Source organism: Gopherus evgoodei, chromosome 2, assembly GCF_007399415.2.
Source record: "Gopherus evgoodei ecotype Sinaloan lineage chromosome 2, rGopEvg1_v1.p, whole genome shotgun sequence".
Classification (NCBI taxonomy): Eukaryota; Metazoa; Chordata; order Testudines; family Testudinidae; genus Gopherus; species Gopherus evgoodei.
This window is the reverse complement of record NC_044323.1, coordinates 219,613,018-219,634,974: the sequence shown is the minus strand read 5'-3', so window position 1 is coordinate 219,634,974 and position 21,957 is coordinate 219,613,018. Positions and strand designations below refer to the sequence as shown.

General features: G+C 47.5%; 1 protein-coding gene across 1 annotated transcript in view; it reads left to right on the top strand.

The window, feature by feature from the left end:
* The first annotated feature begins 7,685 nt into the window (after window positions 1-7,685).
* LOC115646756 (ras-related protein Rab-10-like) overlaps window positions 7,686-21,957 on the top strand; it is a 53,626-nt gene continuing 39,354 nt past the window's right edge. Inside the window, 4 exon segments of the mRNA XM_030552996.1 lie at window positions 7,686-7,887; window positions 7,889-7,925; window positions 18,810-18,870; window positions 20,296-20,434. Of these exon segments, the coding sequence (XP_030408856.1) occupies window positions 7,771-7,887; window positions 7,889-7,925; window positions 18,810-18,870; window positions 20,296-20,434 (354 nt within the window). The 5' untranslated portion in view covers window positions 7,686-7,770.

The following is a 21,957-nucleotide window of genomic DNA, read 5'->3' as shown; positions in this document are numbered from 1 at the left end:
CTCTCTGTGTCTCTCTTTGGAGTAATTGGCTAGCTCTCGGGGAGAACGGAGCCTAATTTGGCTAACAATCACATCATACAATTTAAAGCAAATACAAGTTATTTAATTAACAATTAATTTAAAAAAAGATAAGGAAAAATGGGAAAGGTTAAAGGAAACACAATCACCCCCGCTTTGTGGCAGGGACCATCACAAACAGTGTCTCTGGACATCAGGGCACTGCACAGTCTGTTCCTTGTAGGTCCCAGGCCTCCTTCTCAGGCCCTGGCTGTGCTGCAGAGATGCTGCAGCTCAGACAGTTGCTCTGGCGGTGGCCACACACTCTCAGCTCTGGGTGGCAGGGACCCTTCTCCCCAGTGTCACCCCTGCTCTGTCAGGGTTATGATCCCCTCCAGCTCTGGCCTGCAGAGCCTCTTGGCTGAGGGCACCTCCCTGTGCTGATCCCACTGGCCAGGGTCCCCCTTGCTCTCCCCAGCTGCTCACCGCACCCAGCTCCGGACTGCTCCAACCCCAGCTCCACACTGCCCCAGCATGCGGCTGGCTGCTGCTGCTGCTCTGCCTTCAGCTTCTGGGCTGCTTCTCTGGCTTCCCTGGCTCCAGTTGCTACAGCTCTGCTCCCAGGGCAAGTCTGCTCTGCAGGCTGCTTCTGTGATTCTCTCTCAGCTCTCACCCTGCTTCCTAGGCTGCCTGTCTGGCCCACTCTGGCTCTGGTTGCTGCGGCTCTCCTCCACAGGGCAGGTCTCTCTCTCCTGGGCTGTGCTCTGGCTTTTTGGGTTGCAGCTCTGCTCCCAGCAGCTTACCTGGGGCCCTACTCTTGCTTTAGCTCTGCCCCACTCTGTCTGACCCAGGCAATTCCAGCTCACACGAAGATAGGGCCCATCCTGGCCTTCTGTCTCTTTGATTAGCCTGCCCGCCCTGTCAATCAGGCTGACCTGGGGCATTGGCCTCTTGCCATTGCTCCTGGGGACTGTCAGTCTCAGGGTCTTGATTTGCCATCCATCCCTCCCCTTTTAGTGCTGGGAGCTACCAACCAAAACACCCCCACTGAATGTTAGTAAGGGGATAACAGTCCCTGTACATAAGCAGGCAAAAGGGGAAGATCAGCAGATCATCTTGCTCTGACGCTGTTTATAAGGATAGCTATGGTCAGAAGGGAATGCACCATGGATGAGATTTGGCTAGTGTATACAATTTGTCTGCTTGTGTATACAGGATGTTCTTTTACTCCCCTTAATGTTGTTTTTGTTTTGCTGCTGTAGCAAGCAGTACCGGAAAAGACAAAATTGAATCTATAGCAGTGCTTCTCAAACTTTTGTACTAGTGACCCCTTTAATGTAGCAAGCCTCTGAGTGTGACACCCCCCCCTAAATTAAAAACACTTTATATATATATATTTAACACCATTATAAATTCTGGAGGCAAAGCATGGTTTGGGGTGGAGGCTGAGAGTTCACGACACCCCAGGTAATAGCCTTGTGAACCCCTGAGGGGTCCTGACCCCCAATTTGAGAACCTCTGCTCTATAGCATATGAACTCTGCATTAAAATGTATTGTGCCCTGTTGAGAAAGAAGAAATGAGCTGAGCGGGTGTCTTAATCAACTTTCTGAGCCAAGTTCCTGTTAGGCTTTCACCACAGAACCGTCATCTCTTGAAACTGCCCTCTCAAATGATCAACCCTTTACTTCCCCTCTAGAAATAAGCATTACAAATTACTCTCCAAACAATTAACCCTTTGTTTGGCGCAATTACTTTTCCATCTGACCTTTACACAAAAGCCAGCTGGATTTGTGTGACATACTGACATTATATACTAGGCACTTGAAGGGTGGTGCAGGCTTCACACTGCTCATTTCTGAGCGTGAGGATGGAAACACTTCTGCGCTTTTTGTGTAGAACCTCCTAGTGCAGGGACTGGGGTTTAGCACCAGAATTTGCCGAGGAGAAGAAAAAAGTCAGATAAAGGCTAATGGAGGAGGCACAGACAGAGCCCCACGGGAGCTAAGACAGAGCCCTCTTGCCCCCAGAGCTCGCTTGGAGGCAGGCAGCCAGACACAGGCCCACCTCCAGATGCTCACACAGACAGATTACAGCCACCACCCACAGATGGTCACACAGACAGACAGAGCCCCACCCACCCTCAGACATGCTCAGAGACAGACACACACAGCCCCACCACCCCCAGACGCTCCCACACACGAAGGCAGACACGCACAGCCCCCACCACCCCCTGACGCCACACAGAGGCAGACACACACAGACCCACCATCCCCAAGACGCTCACACACACAGGCAGACACACACAGCCCCACCACCCCAGACACTCACACAGAGGCAGACACACACAGCCACACCACCCCCAGACGCTCACACGCACAGACAGACAGACACACACAGATCCCACCAACCCCAGACGCTCACACAGACACAGTCCCACACCCCCAGACGCTCACACGCACAGACAGACAGACACACACAGCCCCCACCACTCCCAGACGCTCACACAGACACAGCCCCATCACCCCCAGACGCTCACACACACGCAGGCAGACACACACAGCCCCACCACCCTAGACGCTCACACACTCACGCAGGCAGACACACACAGCCCCACCATCCCCAGACGCTCACACACACAGGCAGACACACACACACAGCCCCACCACTCCCAGACGCTCACACAGACACAGCCCCACACACCCCAGACGCTCACACACACACACAAAGCCCCACCACCCCAGACGCTCCACACTCACGCAGGCAGCACACACAGCCCCACACATCCCCAGACGCTCACACAGACACAGTCCCACCACCCCAGACGCTCACAACCAGACCGACAGGCACACCACTCCCACAACCCCCAGAGCTCACCCGACAGACAGACAGAACACACAGCCCCACCACCCCTGACGCTCACCACACAGACAGACAGACACACACAGCCCCACCACCCCCAGACGCTCACACGCACAGACAGACACACACAGCCCCACCACCCCCAGACGCTCACACGCACAGACAGACAGACACACAGCCCCACCACCCCCAGACGCTCACACACAGACAGACAGACACACACAGCCCCACCACCCCCAGACGCTCACACGCACAGACAGACAGACACACACAGCCCCACCCCCGACACTCACACGCACAGACAGACACACACAGCCCCACCACCCCCAGACGCTCACACACACACGCAGGCAGACACACACAGCCCCACCACCCCCAGACGCTCACACACACACAGCCCCACCACCCCCAGACGCTCACACGCACAGACAGACACACACAGCCCACCACCCCCAGACGCTCACACGCACAGACAGACAGACACACACAGCCCCACCACCCCCAGACGCTCACACGCACAGACAGGACAGACACACACAGCCCCACCACCCCCCAGACGACTCACACGCACAGACAGACAGACCCCACACAGCCCCACCACCCCCAGACGCTCACACGCACCAGACAGACAGACCCACACAGACCCACCACCCCCAGACGCTCAACGCACAGACCGACAGACACACACAGCCCCACCACCCCCCAGACGCTCACACGCACAGACAGACAGACACACACAGCCCCCACCACCCCCCGGACGCTCACACGCACAGACAGACAGACACACACAGCCCCACCCCCCCAGACGCTCACACGCACAGAAGACAGACACACACAGCCCCACCACCCCCAGACGCTCACACGCACAGGCAGAACAGACAGACACCAAGCCCCACCACCCCCAGACGCTCACACGCACAGACAGACAGACAGACACAGCCCCACCACCCCCAGACGCTCACACGCACAGACAGACACACACAGCCCCACCACCCCCAGACGCTCACACGCACAGACAGACACACCACAGCCCCACCACCCCTGACGCTCACACGCACAGACAGACAGACACACACAGCCCCACCACCCCCTGACGCTCACACGCACAGACAGACAGACACACACAGCCCCCACCAACCCCAGACTCTCACACACACAGGCAGACAGACACACACAGCCCCCCCACCCCCCCTGACGCTCACACGCACAGACAGACAGACACACACAGCCCCACCACCCCCAGACGCTCACACGCACAGGCAGACAGACACACGCAGCCCCCACCACCCCCAGACGCTCACACACAACAGGCAGGCAGACACACACAGCCCCACCATACCCAGACGCTCACCAGACACAGTCCCCACCACCCCCAGACGCTCACACGCACACAGACAGACAGACACACACAGCCCCACCACCCCCAGACGCTCACACGCACAGTCCCACCACCCCCCAGACGCTCACACGCACAGACAGACAGACACACACAGTCCCACCACCCCCAGACGCTCACACGCACAGACAGACAGACACACACAGCCCCACCACCCCAGACGCTCACACGCACAGACAGACAGACACACGCAGCCCCACCACCCCCCAACGCGCACACACACAGGCAGGCAAGACACACACAGCCACCCATCCCCAGACGCTCACACAGACACAGCCCCACCACCCCCCAGACGCTCACACGCACAGACAGACAGAAACACACAGCCCACCACCCCCAGACGCTCACACACACAGGCAGACAGACACACACAGCCCCACCACCCCCAGACGCTCACACACACAGGCAGACAGACACACACAGCCCCACCACCCCCAGACGCTCACACGCACAGACAGACAGACACACACAGCCCCCCACCACCCAAGACGCTCACACGCACACACAGACAGACACACACAGCCACACCACCCCCAGACGCTCACACGCACAGACAGACAGACACACACAGCCCTCACCACCCCCAGACGCTCACACACACAGGCAGACAGACACACACAGCCCCACACCCCCTGACGCTCACAGGCCACAGACAGACAGACACACACAGCCCCACCACCCCCAGACGCTCACACGCACAGACAGACAGACACACACAGCCCCACCACCCCCAGACGCTCACACACACAGGCAGGCAGACACACACAGCCCCACCATCCCCAGACGCTCACACAGACAGCAGTCCCACCACCCCCAGACGCTCACACGCACAGACAGACAGACACACACAGCACCCACACCCCCAGACGCTCACACGCACAGACAGACAGACACACACAGCCCCACCACCCCCAGACGCTCACACGCACAGACAGACAGACACACACAGCCCCACCACCCCAGACGCTCACAAGCACAGACAGAAGACACACACAGCCCCACCACCCCCAGACGCTCACACGCACAGACAGACAGACACACACAGCCCCACCACCCCCAGACGCTCACACGCACAGACAGACAGCCACACACAGCCCCCACCACCCCCAGACGCTCAACACGCAAGGCCAGACAGACAGACACACACAGCCCCACCACCCCAGACGCTCACACACACAGGCAGACAGACACACACAGCCCCACCACCCCCCAGACGCTCACACGCACAGACAGACAGACACACACAGCCCCACCACCCCCAGACGCTCACACGCACAGACAGACAGACACACACAGCCCCACCACCCCCAGACGCTCACACACACAGGCAGACCAGACACACACAGCCCCCACCAACCCAGACGCTCACACGCACAGACAGACAGACAGACACAGCCCCACCACCCCCAGACGCTCACACGCACAGACAGACCACACACAGCCCCCCCCACCCCCAGACGCTCACACGCACAGACAGGAACACACAGCCCCACCACCCCCTGACGCTCACACGCACAGCAGACAAGACACACACAGCCCCCACCACCCGACGCTCACACGCACAGACAGACAGACACACACAGCCCCACCACCCCCAGACGCTCACACACACAGGCAGACAGACAACAACAGCCCCACCACCCCCTGACGCTCACACGCACAGACAGACAGACACACACAGCCCCACCATCCCCAGACGCTCACACGCACAGACAGACAGACACACACAGCCCCACCACCCCCAGACGCTCACACACACAGGCAGGCAGACACACACAGCCCCACCATCCCCAGACGCTCACACAGACACAGTCCCACCACCCCTAGACGCTCACACGCACCAGACAGACAGGACACACACAGCCCCACCACCCCCAGACGCTCACACAGACACAGTCCCACCACCCCAGACGCTCACACGCACAGACAGACAGACACACACAGCCCCACCACCCCCAGACGCTCACACGCACAGACAGACAGACACACACAGCCCCCCCACCCCCAGACGCTCACACGCCCAGACAGACCGACACACCCAGCCCCACCACCCCCAGACGCTCACACACACAGGCAGGCAGACACATCAGCCCCACCACCCCCAGACGCTCACACACACAGGCAGACAGACACACACAGCCCCACCACCCCAGACGCTCACACGCACAGACAGACAGACACACACTGCCCCACCACCCCCAGACGCTCACACGCACAGACAGACAGACACACACAGCCTCACCACCCCCAGACGCTCACACCCACAGACAGCAGACACACAGAGTCCCACCACCCCCAGACGCTCACACGCACAGACAGACAGACACACACAGCCCACCACCCCAGACGCTCACACACACAGGCAGACAGACACACACAGCCCCACCACCCCCAGACGCTCACACGCACAGACAGACAGACACACACAGCCCCACCACCCCCAGACGCTCACACGCACAGCAGACAGACACACGCAGTCCCACCACCCCCAGACGCTCACACGCACAGACAGACAGACACACGCAGCCCCACCCCCCAGACGCTCAACACACAGGCAGGCAGACACACACAGCCCACCACCCCCAGACGCTTCACACGCACAGCACAGGACAGACACAACACAGCCCCACCACCCCCAGACGCTCACACCCACAGGCAGACAGACACACACAGCCCCACCACCCCCAGACGCTCACACGCACAGACAGACAGACACACGCAGCCCCACCACCCCCCAGACGCTCACACGCACAGACAGACAGACACACACAGCCTCACCACCCCCCAGACGCTCACACGCACAGACAGACAGACACGCACAGCCCCACCACCCCCAGACGCTCACACGCACAGACAGACAGACACACACAGCCCCACCACCCCCAGACGCTCACACGCACAGACAGACAGACACACGCAGCCCACCACCCCCAGACGCTCACACAGACACGCAGACAGACACAACACAGCCTCACCACCCCCAGACGCTCACACGCACAGACAGACAGACACCACACAGCCTCACCACCCCCAGACGCTCACACGACCAGACAGACAGACACACACAGCCTCACCACCCCAGACGCTCACACGCACAGACAGACACACACAGCCCCACCACCCCCAGACGCTCACACGCACAGACAGACGCTCACACGCACAGCCTCACCACCCCCAGACGCTCACACAGACACGCACAGATAGACACACGCAGCCCCACCACCCCCAGACGCTCACACAGACACGCACAGATAGCCACCACGCAGCCGGGCGGTGGGAAGCGGCTGGCGCGGGGGGGAGCGCCAGCAGCTGTTTTGCAAGGCCGGAGAGTCCCGGGGCAGTTGGAGCCACACGCGGCGAGGGCGGGTCCCTCCGGCCAGTCCTTGTGGCTCGAAGGACCCGCCCCCCTTCTCCGCGCGGTGGCGCTGGGCCCGGCCGGTTTCGGTTCTGCGCAGGCTGGGTGCTCTCGCCGCTCGCCCCTTTCTGGGACCACAGGACGTGGCTCCCGGACGGGACATGGCTGGGCCGGGGCACTGCTCCGCGGGGAAGCCGCTGCTGGTGAAAATAGTGATGGCCGGGGAGTCCTGCGTGGGGAAAACCTCTATCGTGAGGAGGTACATGGAGCCCAGCCCGCGGGCCGCCCCGCGCCGCCTCCTACATCGCCACCGTCGGTGAGTGACACGGAGCCAGCGCCCGGGCCCCGGCAATCTACACTGATATCCCCCCCCCCCCACACACACACACCCGCATTCAAACCCTCACAGGCTGACACACCCACGTTCACACACTGACATACACCCCCACATTCAAACCCTCACAAACACCCGCATTCACACCTCGACGCTCATTCACACACTGATATACACCCCACATTCACACCCTCACAGACTGACGCTCCTACATTCACACACTGACATACCCCCCACAGTCACACCCTTGCAGACTGACACACATCCGCATTCACACCCTGACACACATCCACACACTGACATACACCCCCGCATTCACAGTATGACAGACTGACACCACCTGCATCCACTCTCTGACATGCGCACATTCACACCTTGGCTACGCTCACTTTCACACTAAACAATATTTATTTATATCTTCAAGACCTACTTTTATCTGAAACACATTTCCAGTCTTTGCTATATTAGACATTTAAACACTGATGGTGAGGACCTAAATAGGGAGAAATGCATGGTCCTGTCTTTCCATCTCCAAATCTTCCTCTTACCAGCTGTCATGTGTTGGCATTAATTAATAGTATATCTGTGACAGCCTCCTGTTGGTCTTAAAATTATTATTTATTTAAAAAATGTATGCAGTAATGCCTAGAGAATTTAACTAAGAGCTTGTCTATACTTACCAGGGTATCCATGGAGCTGTGATCGGTGCAATGGCAGTCAATTTAGCAGATCTAGTAAAGACCTGCAAAATCGACTGAAGATCGCTGTCTCATCAACTCTGTAATCTACCAGCTCGAAAAAGAGTAGAGGGAGTCCGCGGGAGAGACATAAGTAGATCTAAGCTATCCCGTAACTCAAATTATGTAGCTTAGATCGAATTTCCCCCTATAGTATAGACAAGGCCTAAGTCAAGGCCCCATTGTGCTAGGTACTGTACAAACACACACACACACAAAATTATACTGCCTGCTCCAAAGAATTTACAATCTAAATTAAAATGCCTAATTCCTTCATCTTCAATGATAGGTACAAAGTTCAATCCTTTCCATCTATTTTACTGACCCTTCGTAGATAATGATTTGTCAGACATAGTATCTCCAAGAGAATCTCTTCTTCTTCCATATATGTGGATGGCTGTGTTTGTAATTGCCTTGTTTCATGTGCTGTTTAGTGGAAGCTTATAGAAAAATTGTGCAGAGAAACCTGCATGTTCCAGCAGTTTTGCATATGCCCTAGACCAGGGGTCAGCAACCTCTGGCACGTGGCTCACCAGGGTAAGCACCCTAGCGGGCCGGGCCAGTTTATTTACCTGCTGTATTGGCAGGTACGGCGATAGCGGCCCCACTGGCCGGGTCACCGTCCCAGGTCAATGGGGGCTGCGAGAAGTGGCGCAGGTGAGGGATGTGCTTCCCACCACCCCCATTGGCCTGGGATGGCGAACTGCGGCCAGTGGGAGTTACGATCGGCCGAACCTACCGATACGGCAGGTAAACAAACTGGCCCGGCCCGCCGGTGTGCTTACCCTGACAAGCTGCGTCCCAGAGGTTGCCGGCCTCTGCCCTAGACCAGCAGTTCTCAAACTTTAGCAACTCAAGGACCCCTATTTTCATTTAAAAATTTTCAGGGACCTCCAAGCCCCCCCGGCTCAGCCCTATGCCCCGCCACCACTCCATCCCTTCCTCTGAGGCTACACCCCCACCTCTTTCTGCCCCCAATCCACCTCTGCCCCTCCTCTTCCCCCCACCCAAGCGTGCTTCGTCCCCGCTCCTCTCCCTCCCTCCCAGCGCCTCCTTCACACCCCTGAACAGCTGTTCCCCAGCATGCAGGAGGCACTGGGAGGGAGGGGGAGGAGTTGATCAGCAAGGCCGGAAGCCTCAAACATGATTCCACCCCCTTCATGAGCACCTCCTCCCCCTACCTCTAGCGCCTCCTGCATGCTGCTGAACTGGTGTTCCCGGCATGCAGGAGGCACTGGGGGGGAGGGGAAGCAGTTGAGGGAGGGAGGGGGAGGAGGTGATCAGCAGGGCCAGTGGACCCCCTGGGGTATCCTTGGTCTGTGGACCCTAGTTTGAGAAATGCTGCCCTAGACTATCCCTGACCAGTGTTCTTATTGAAAGCCTCATACAATTTATTACTGTTATCGTAGAAATGTTGACTAATGCCTTTCTCCTCAATTGATATTGATTTAAATATGAATACTTAAGTTAAGTGAGGATGTCAGAATCTGGCCCTATGAGAACTGGATGAATTTGGCCCAGTTTTTAACTCCCTTACTTAAGTTGAGTAGTATTCTACTCTGCAAGTCATTCCATTGAAACCTATATGAATAAGGATATCAGAGCCTATCAGAAAGGGATGTGTTGGATAGTGAAATTGATCTTCGAAACCTGTAATAATGTACCTCATCCCTGTGGAATACCTGTGAGAGTGAATGTCTGCTTTCATGATGATACCTAATATTGGAAGTGAACTCATGCTCCTGAGACTTTTTTCTCAAACAGATAGAATTTCTGATACTCTACCTCTGTTCACTCAAGAATCAGAAGCTCCTGTGTATTACAAAACTGGTCATATTAGGAGTGAATTTTCAAAATGCAAGTCTTAATGTGGTTTTCAGAAACTTCTAAGAAAGTTTTTGTCCCATCCATGCTGTAAGCAATTATCCAAATCTGAATAACGATTATTTGCATCTGGTTTCAAAATCCCAAACAGGTCAATTTTGTAGTATACATTGGCCGTAGATTTTTAAAATAAATGGGTTGTGCTGGTGATAAGTGCCAGACTAACAGTACTGGCAGTAGGAAGCCTCCTGTCCAGAAAAGTACAATGCAGGAAGCAACAGTTTAAATTTCTGCAGAAGCTTCCCAATGGGCCTCAGCTGTATCCTGGAGGGACAGTTTCCAATGATGATAGAACAGTTCAGACTTTATGTCCATCTAATCTTCTGTTTCTTTACTAAGTCTACCAACAAGAGTAGCAGTTTTGATTTGGACATATGTCTGATACAATCTTGACTGAGAGCTTTTCTTTCTTGCAGCCCATTGCACACTCATCTGAAGGTTATGAATGGCTATTAATCATTACCTATCCGGCTGGAATTTCAACTGGAAATGAAGTAAAAGGCCTTTACCGGTACTCTGAGATATTTAGTTCCCTAGGAATCTGAGTTTCTGGTGGGGTTGTGTGTCATCAATTTACCATTATTCAGAGATAAAGATAGCAGTCATAGAAGAAAAAAGATTGGAGGGGGACTGTTGAGGATCTCTTTTTGTGTCATGGCAACTAGGCATTCCATGTGCTACAAGCCTGGTAAGACTACAAAATGTCTTGGAGCTGTTAATAGACTCTACTTGCTGAAACTTTCTAAAATTATATATTTAGAAAATGAAAATGTGCATTCACAGTAAATTTTCATTGAAAGCATTTTATGCAGCACTTAAGCTCTCAGGGATGGTTGCCCTTCCCCTCTTCAATTATACAGTTTGGGTGAATTATAAGCAGTTTTCTAATTAAACTTACATGGATCATAAGGCAGATGAATCATATTGAGAATAGCAGACTATAAAGAATTACTTTTTATTTAAACAATGGCACAGGATAGAAAGCCATAGGGAAAGCCTATGAACAAAAAAATCTTGTGTACAAGTGAACATGAAGCTTCTGCACAATACTTTATTTGTTTTATTTATTATAGGTATGAAATAAGTTGTTGTCCTAGCTGTTGTCTTCTTGACAGTGCCATGTGCTTCTATGTGGGGAAAATATTTGTGGAGATCTTGGTTCTAAAAGGTGAAGCTTTCATTTAATTGGGGAAGGGAAAGAACAGAAGGGAAGGAACAGAGAATGTATTTGAATTTCTGTTGAAAGGGATGCATTCAAGTTCCACTTTTTTGTGGGAAGGGAAGTAGCAGACCATTGACTACATCCCTTTGAAAATAAATTCAATACACAAGTTCCACTTGTATTTTGAATTTCTGTTCAAAGGGACACATTCATGAGTGTGGGTGTGTGTACATTTTTGTCTTTGGTTTGTTATAGGTAAATTACAGAAACCTAAAACTGAAATCGCCTTTCAGACAAAGGTTTCTTTTTCTCTAGATTTGCAAATTGATCTGTACCATACTGTAGGTAAATGAACTAATTCTAGATGTCTACATGGACTCCCTGACATTAATTTTATAAAAGAAGAGTGTAGGCTTGAATCGTTGATACATATGGTACTGTATGTAAGTATGGGCTATAAAATCTAATGGACTGTATGTACTGAGAATGCTAATAGTAATCTACATGTTTCCTGTTTTTTTGAACAGCGCCAGATTCTGTTGCTCTTATTTATATTGAGGAGTACTTTTCTCCACAAGTAGTCTAATTTGCAATCTGTTATTTAACAATACATGCGATTACTCACAGAGTGAGATACTACTTGATATGAGTGAGAAGGACAGCATGTTAAATATGTAGCATAAGTGTATAACCACACTCTCATTCTGTTTAAGAGCTATTTGGGCCCAAATTAAATTGGCCTCCATCCCTACTGTGTTCTGGCCCACTTGCCAGGAAGCTATCTAGAATCAATTACCTTGACCAGTTTCCCTTACACAGACCAATCCCCATGAGGATAGGTTTATCTCTATATATTGTATTTCTGTAGCCCTCGTTCCCTTAGTATCTAAATGGCTCACTGTTTCCCCTGCCTCTCTAAGGTATGGAAGTACTATAATCCCCATTTTACAAAAGGCACAGAAAGGCCAAGTGGCTAGCCCAAGATCTCAGAGAAAAGATGTGGTGGAGCAGGGACTTGAACCCAGGTCTTTAAAGTTCTAAGCTAGTTTCTTAGCCATTGGCTCATTCTGCTTCCTGAGGCTTAGGATGCTCTCCTTTTTTCCCCTCTGCCCTCATTAGAAGCAGTAGTGGAAGATTTCAGGAAGTAGATTTTTCAAGTCCTGCTGTACGCTTTTGAGGGGTAGGTTTCCTCTCCCTATAGTAGCTGATACATTTAAGACTTCCCTACAAATGGATTTGTTGCTAATTAACTCCATGGAAACTTATTCAGAAAGACAAGAGCCTTATCCTTGTTTAGGTTAATTCTAAATCTGTAAAATCTCAGGTCACAGATTTGTTTTGGGTGGTTAAACCACTGTCTAGGCTTGATAGCTGATCTGATTCCCTCCCATTGTGAAGAGATTGCTTGTTATTGGGATCGCAGTAGGGATGAGCCATCTGCTTCTGTGGTGGCAGTGCAAGGTCTTGAGGGAACAAGGGCCTCATCTTTTTTGCTGGAGTTTCAGTCAGTGATGCATTCTGAGGTATTCAGTGTATTAAGAGAACTTCATCCCAGAACCTGTGCTTTGGATCCATGTCCTTCCTGGCTGTTGAAGGCCACTGGTGAAGTACTGACTCCCTTGCTTGTGGAGATCAACACCTCTCTTAGAGAGTGCAAGCTGTCTGTTGGTTTGAAGGAAGCAATAATGCAACCTTTGCTCAAGAAGATGTTGCTTGATGCTAATGCTCTTGCTAATTGTCGATCAATAACACATTTTTCACTTTTTGGGTAAGACTGTGGAGAAGATTGTAGTGGGACAACTATCATTATCTAGATGCCACTAACCTCCATGACCTATGTCAATCTGGGTATATAGACCTGACTTTGTCACAGAGTCAGTGATCTCCTCCTGGCAGTAGATGATGATGAGGTGTCCATGCTGGTATTATTAGATCTATCAGCTGCCTTCAATACCATTGATCATGGTATGTTGGTGACTCATCTGCATAATCTGACAGGAGTGGATAGGGCTGCTCCTCAGGGGCTTTCCTCTTTTCTTTCAGAGAGATCTTAGCAGATAATTATGGGCTATTGCTTCTCCTCTCAAAGAGCTCTCAAATGTGAGGTCTCGCAGGATGCCATTCTGTCATCTCTCCTTTTCATATCTGGGTCAGTTAGGAGGGTCAGTAAGTAGGCAGGGGTTGCAGTGTCGTCAGTATGGTTTAGATTAACTGTAGGTCTGTCTAGTCTGATCTGGACAGTACAGTTCAGTGCCTCAACCAATGTCTAGTTGAGATGAAGGCACGAGTGAGAGCAAGATAGCTGAAGCTCACCCAGGTGAGAGAGATGATGGGCTGGGAAAAGCCTCTGGAAGAGATGGCAGAGGTAATATCACCACCCTTTGATTAAAGGAATACATCTGCCATTAGTTATTAGTGTTGCAACTTAGGGGTGACTTTAGAGTCCCAGCTGTTGTTTCACAATCATATTACAGCAATGACCCAGTAAACTTTTTGGCGAGGAAGTTACCTTTTCTTTCAAATGCAGAGTCACCACTGTTATCCATGCTTTTGTTACCTGAGGGTTAGCATATTGCAATGTGATGCTTGAGACTACACCTTAAATTTAAAACCATTTGAAGACTAAGGCTTGTGCAGAATGCCTCTGATTGCTTATTGAGTGGCACACTGGTTGCCCATTGGTCTCTAGCTATGGCCTATGAAGCCCTTAATAGCCTTGGACCTGGCTGCCTAAGGGATTGCCTCTCTGCATGCCATACTGCCACAGCCATGGCCAGTAGAGGTGTTCAGGCTGGATCCCCCTCTTAATAAGAGAGCAAGATAGCTGGCAGGGCATTCTCTGTGAAGATTCTAAGATTCTGGAACTTGCTTCCTGTCTTGACCTGAAATAACCTGAATTTGGTGACTTTCTGGGCATGCTGTAAAAGGCACCTAATTGAGAGGGGTTTTGGAAAGGACTGAGAGTATGCTTCCTAGATGCTGAGGGGGGTGCATGGTGGTTGGCTGGCTGAGTTTCTGTGGAACTGATTATTGTAAAGCTGATGAGTTTTAATTTAGTTGTATTTATTGTTACATACTTAATTATGTTAGTTCTCCTGGAACCTTGAATAGGCATTTTTATTATTTAAATATAAAGAGAGAATGAATCATAAATATCCTATGGCTGTAATAGTTTAGAATTCACACTTAGAAGTTGGTCTGGTTTATATCACATTCTGGGTTTTATATGAAGAATCCAAAGAAGAAAATACAAGCTCCTGTATTCATATAACTTTTATCTCTGGGATGGTGATCAATGTTAGTTTTGTTATGTTGATCATATTATATAACACATTGGCCTCAAACCATCTGAAATCTGTGAGCTGTCTTTGGCACTATATTTTTCATTTTTCTTTCTTGTCTTTTCAATTTGCTAAGTTTGATTGAAACTTCATATAAAGACATGAACAATTCATGCATGCAGTACATATTGACTTCTGTTTTTCACTAACATTCATTGACCTTTTTAGGTCAATGCATTTAAGTTAACTTAAGTCAATATGCCTTATTTTAATTTAGATTACATTTTGGTCTGATTCAGCAGTCTCTAGTTCCTATTTTATACAGAAAAAAGTCATGTCAATTTATTATTAAAATTTATGTCAAATAAGAACTCTTTTCCTGTAGGGCTGGATTTGCCTCGGTGGGTTATAATTTTTTTAAGTATTCCCAACTCAGCCATTTGAAAGTGACCTTCCAAACCTCCACCACATATCATGTCCCTATCGAGTGCTGTAACATCTGCTGTAGAAAGCTGAGCAAACAGTTAAACCAAATTCTATAAGTGGTTCTTCGAAATGGAAGAAGGAATATTTTTCTTCAAATTTGTAGGTTGCCTTATATGAGCATATAAACATGTTTTGGTAAAACTATATTTCCAGCCACCTTTACTAATTTCTTCAAGAAAGTTTAACGTAATATTTATTACAGCTGCCAATTGTATTATTTCATTTTTCCCTTCCATTAAAGTTTCAGTGAGAATTTTCAGCAGCTGAAGGGCACGATCCATATAATAATTTAAACCTCTCCACCCAAACAGCACCCCCACACCAACTTTTAATACTAAGTAGAATCTTGCACCTGAAGGCTGATCCCCCAAAGTCTACTATAAGATGCATTTGGAAGTTAAAAGAAGGGAGATTTTCTGGTATTTTGCCATTTTATTGCACTTCTCTGAATACTTGCCTTTGACAGAGGAGTTAGGCAGCGAGGTTCAAGTAGGAATCAAAATGATGATTCTAACATCAAATTGTTCATTTTCTGAGAACTTGCATTGGAACATTTAGATTTAATGTAAAGCACAGAAGCAGAAGAATGATGGTTCTTTATCTCTACACAGGCAAATATGGTTTTAACCAAATAACATAAGAAAAAAACCAAAAGCTTCCTAACATTATTAATCTTTCTAAACTATAAAATGAAAGTTCCTTTCTGATATATCATCCCTTTGTTAGAGTGGGTTATTTTTTTATCCTCTTGCTGCACAGTAAACTTGATAACAGAATCATCAAACATTAATCTGAAAGGAAGGGCTTTTGAAAAAAAAAAAGTCTTTGTGTTTGTCAGGCAATAATTGAAATTCAGCAATCTTTCCATTGCTAGGGATGTGACTAGCATTCTCTTATAAATCTCCTCTCTACAGGGGACCAGATTGCGGAAGCAGGGGGGAATGTGATGGTACTCTTCCATGCTCTGCCCATAAAATAAGCTCCACATACATAACATGCTGCTCACAATAGAGTGTGCAGATGTTCAAATATAACCATGGAGTGGAATCTGATTGCTCCCATGGGCTCTGCTGGGCTCGGCTTCCCCTCAATGGAGCTCTTGTGTCCTGCTGAGCTTGATATTGGCTCTGCCTGGGGCAGGCTCATGTAGCAGGGAGCTCTGCAGTGTTCTTTAGCTTGGCTTCTTGATTTGGGGAGGGAGGTTGGGTAGTAGTGTCTCCCAATCCCACTTACAGGTGGTGTCAAACTGAGCCGTCACTCATAGTAGATAGTGTATATCTTAAGAATGTGATCTTTTCTCACCTTTCTTTTATGGTTTAGTGAGCAGTGAGTTAACAGCATTGACTTAAAGTATTGTCATTGATATCTGTGTTAGTACCCATTGAGATGAATGGTACAGAACACATCTCTCGGAGCTATGGTTGCAGGTTCTGCAAATGTGGGTAGATGTCACTGCATCATTTACACTTGGGTCATATTTTTGAAGTTACCTTAGCAACCATAACAGCTAGAGGCTTATTTATGTTTTTAAATGAAAGCTTAAAGCTTGTCTACGTGAACATTTAGTACATGAGCAGTCGCACACACTAAGGAACTGTTAATGCGCAGCAGCAAAATCCACATGGACAGTTAGTGCACCACAGGCTAGTCCAGGGTAGATTCACACTCAAGCTTGCCATGTACTAAATATGCGCATAAAGAAGCTCTTAGATTATAGAAAACAAAAAGCAGCGTGAAGGAGGTGCAGGTACCATTGTTTGTGTGCTGAATCTAAGCTCTGCCCCTCTGTCTAAAACACAGACTTCACCAGAACTGAAACCACAAAACTGATGTTTTTCATGTTCCTTTTCTATCAGAGGAGAGTTATTTTAGGAGCATTACAAAGGACAGTTTTGTTCTATTTTGGAATCGTTGAAGTTAAGAGAGATTTCTAGAATTATGGCTATTAGCCCACAGCTAAGGGATAGGAAGACATTTACAAATTGAAGACTATAGAAGATAGACTATTAGGGCTATTCTTCTGAGACAGTCTAAAGATGCTGCTGATTTTACTTCTGAAAAATAAGCAGCTGTGGTACAACAGTTCAAGAATATAGTAGGTATAGACCTCTGAGTACTGTAGGTTCTGATAGCTTGAGGCTTGACTCATGAGCATTACGTAAGATAACTTGCAGTTGAAGGTGTCCTCTAGGGTTTGAAATGTAGTATCTCTCTTCATAAGGTTATCCTTTTGTGGTGTAAGGTATTTATTTATCTGTAACATGGTAGCATCAAAACCAGAATTGCACTCTGGTTTCCAACTTCAGTGATGTCCATTACAACATCTCTTTATTACACTTTAACACAATATAGACTTTTCTTGACATGCAAAAAGGGTGTACTTTTTCAGATGCATGTGAGGAAGTGGGTATTCACCCACGAAAGCTCATGCTCCAAAACGTCTGTTAGTCTATAAGGTGCCACAGGATTCTTTGCTGCTTTTACAGATCCAGACTAACACGGCTACCCTCTGATACTTTTTCAGTTGTGTTAGCCCAGTCAAATTAGTTTAAACACTGCTTTACCCGGACACTGCTTTACCGCATTATATCCGAATTTGTGTTATATCGGGTCACGTTGTATCGAGGTAGAGGTGTAGTAGGTCCAGAATAAGTTTCAGTACCAAAACATTTTGGAGTTTGAGGCATAAACATATAAATGGAAGGGTAGTATAGAGGTATGGTCTTTACTTGAACAGGTGGCCACTTATTTTTGTATCTAATTAATTCAGTTAATTCATTTCTAGTCCTGTTGATGAAATCCTGGACACTTCTTTTCAGTAATGTTGCAGTAAAGGCTAAAGAATGGCATAGGGTGAGCAAATGCCATGTTAGCATTTGTCACTAAACCTCCATGCAGAACTACAGCACTGTTATTATGGGACTGATTCCCTTAGCAGAAATTGCCAATATTGTGACAGTTTTGTGCATGGGCCATCAAACAGCTGTCATGTCACTTGCCAGCTAATGCTGGTTTGTAGCTATAGTTTCCGAGTTGACCATGCACAATGAGTGACTGAGTATAGAACTTTGACCAGTCTGCTAGTTAATTTCAGTAAATTACTGATGTATATCAAAAATAACTCTTATAGTTCTTTTTTCCCTATCTCAGTTTTGTATATATACAATTAGTGGTTTATTATGATTTTTGGTTGATGTTGGTTGGTTGGTGTGCTTCCATTTCTCTACATCCCCAAAATAACTTTTATTTACAAACAGTCTCCATAAGAAATAAATGTTATTTCAAGACATGTAACATATTTTCTTGTTTCTTTTAGGCATTGATTTTAAAGTAAAAACAATAACCTTTAATGATACAACAGTGAAACTTCAAATATGGTGAGTTATAATTTGTTCCACAGATGAAAGCCAGCTAAATTATAGAACTGTACACTGCAAAATTTTGTCTAGCTTTATTTGTCCTCCTACAGTGTAGTGATCATATTAAAGCTTGCAGTAGTGTGAGGACACCATGTTTAGAACAACTAGTACATGTTTTTTAAAAAACAGTTATCTTAGAAACATTTAACATTGAGTTATTGTAACATATGGATAAAATGTAAACCTATATTCCGTACCAAATATAAGCAACTTTATTAAAATGATCAACTTAAAAGAAAAAGCTAGGAGATTTGGATTTAAATATTTCATTATCCTACAAACATATGTTCATAGGGTCAGGTTTAGGATCTTGGATGAAGACTAGCAAGGTGATTCTTTAGGCACCATAATCTTATTTTTAAATAAAAGGGGGTGTTTTTGGGCTGCAGCTGTGGTGGGTTCTGTATATATTTGCCAATTTTTGAGTTTCCAGCCACTAGATCTCCAGTGGCTAGAGGGTTTGGATGCATTCTGGTGAGTTTTTTTTAGTCCCTGTCTACATTTAGGGTAAGATTCTTTGCTTATCTAAATTGCGAGCACAGAACTCACAGCCCAATAGGAGGAGGGGCTTTGGTGGCTTTTGAGCTACTTACGCATTTACTTGATCCTGCGCTGTCTTGTAATCTCTAACATAATCTAGACAGCTCTGGAAGCCTGTCTAAATTACAGCCACCTCCCCAGGATGCTATAAGGGCCATCGTGCTGCCTGGAATCTCTGCAGCCTGCATATCACTCCAGCCTGCCCCCAACATTCTCCCTTTGCCAGGTCTTACAAAGAGATGCTTAGAAAACTACATTACACCTGTCTTCTAAAGTGTCTGTGCTGGGGAAATCATCCCCTAGCCTGATCCAATCATTTTAGAGCAGCTTTACACCACTTTACCCAGTGCAAAGAGGCAAGGGCAAGAGTGAAAACCTCACCTGTAGGGTTTTAGCTATTGGTGTAGCTATCCTAATCTAGCCATACTAATGCTGAAATGCTGCTCTTCTGCAGCTTACCCCAAAGTATGCTTCTGTAGTAGAAGTCATAGTTTATTCCAGTGCAAACATTCTGTACTAAGGGTTGTGCAAATGCAGTTACATAAGTTCAATTACACTGTGGTTAAAAATTTAATGTAGACAAAACCTATTTTTGTCTTTCTTTCAATTATTCAAGTATAGGCTCTAGAATAGTCAACAATATTAACATAAATGCCCAAAATAGTTTGCCAGCTCTTTCCCTGCAGAATGGCATGTATTCTACCACCTCTACCGTAGTTTCCCCACCTCTCTCAGAAAACAGCTCAAAATTGGGGCTGTATTCTTTAAGTTGCACTGAAAAAACCATATCCATACTCTTTCAATGTATGCAGTACCAAGTGACTCCTTTCTGCTGTATTTCAGGGATACTGCTGGTCAGGAACAATTCCATACAATTAGTACTAGTTATTTTCGTGGAGCACGTGGCTTTGTTCTGGTCTATGACATAACAAACTCAGACAGTTTTCAGGGTATAACAAGCTGGATGAAAGATATACATGAGGTAAGAACCTAAATGCAGTTGATATTTTGCTCATTAAACATCTTTATTTCCTGAGTTACTGTACTTAATATGTGTTAATAAATACACGAAAATTGTTGTTACAGCTCCAGTTAAATACCTCTTGCCTGAGCTTATTCCATTCTGGCCTTGATTGCAGTATACCATTGTTGTAATAGATTCATAATACTTAGAGATGAAAAAACCAACTAGGACATCCAGACCATCTGTTTATTAATGCCAAATTGTTTTCTGCAGTTATTTCCCTCCATCTTTTGTCAAGTCTAGTTTTAAATATTTCAAGTTATGGGGCTTCCATCACTAAAGGGAAGTCACCGTGATCTAATTAGCTTTGTATCAGGAAGACCACCCCATTGTTCCTAGTTACCTCATCCCAGGTATCAAACTAAACAGTTCCTCTCCATTTTTTGTGATAATGTCTGTGTGTGTGTGTGTGTGTGTGTGTGTGTGTGTGTGTGTGTGTGTGTGTGTGTGTGTGTGTGTGTGTGTGTGTGTGTGTGTGTGTGTATACTGTTGTGTTCCCTTTGGATGCTTATTCAGACAGTTCATATTTATCTTGTTTAATCTTTCCTCATAAAGTTCTAGCTCCTTACATTAGATTGACAGTGAAAAACAAAAATATTCTTTTAAAATATTTTCTAGGAATATGAACAGGGTAATCGTTGTTGCAGATCAGCCTAGAAACAGCCAATTAGTGAGCCTTATAATTGAAGAACAGGAATAATAAACACTTAATCGAACTCTAGTATGCTATCAATTTATGGAGTGTCTTGGGTAAAATATATTGGGTCATTCATTGTAAAATATGTGTTTTTAAGCAATAACTGTTAAAACACAGGGCATTTTGTGAGAATTAATTACTGACTGGGAGAAGAGGTCCCTCCTGTGCCAGGGCTGCAGCCCAAATGAGTCATTAATCCCCAGTAAATGCTTAGTGCCAAGGTGGTTGTTGCTACTGTAAATTAAAAATGTGCAGGAGTGTGCAGGTAAAACCAAAGTGCAAATTTCATTAAATGTGTAATACAATTTCACTTGGTAAGTACAGGGCATTGGCCTGCTAAACCCCAGGTTGTGAGTTCAATCCTTGAGGGGGCCACTTAGAAATGTGGGGCAAAAATCAGTACTTGGCCCTACTAGTGAAGGCAGGGGGCTGGACTCAATGACCTTTCGGGGTCCCTTCCAGTTCTGTGAGATAGGATAGGTATTGTTAGAGAACTCCTGTGTTGCATGTTAGTCAGTCAAATCAGAGTGTTGAGACAATTAAAACATCCATCTTACAATTTTATTTATTTATTTTCTTTATATTCACATAATACAGATTCTAAAAGCACCTATTCATTGCTGTATGCCCTTTTTACAAATATTAAAAATCACAATCCATGTAAATTACTATATTCAGTAACTTGGCCTCAATCAAAACTAACTAATCAGTATATTAATATATCACACTGTAAGTGATTTTGTGTTTGTACTCCACTTATACTAACAGCGTACTAAGTAGGTAT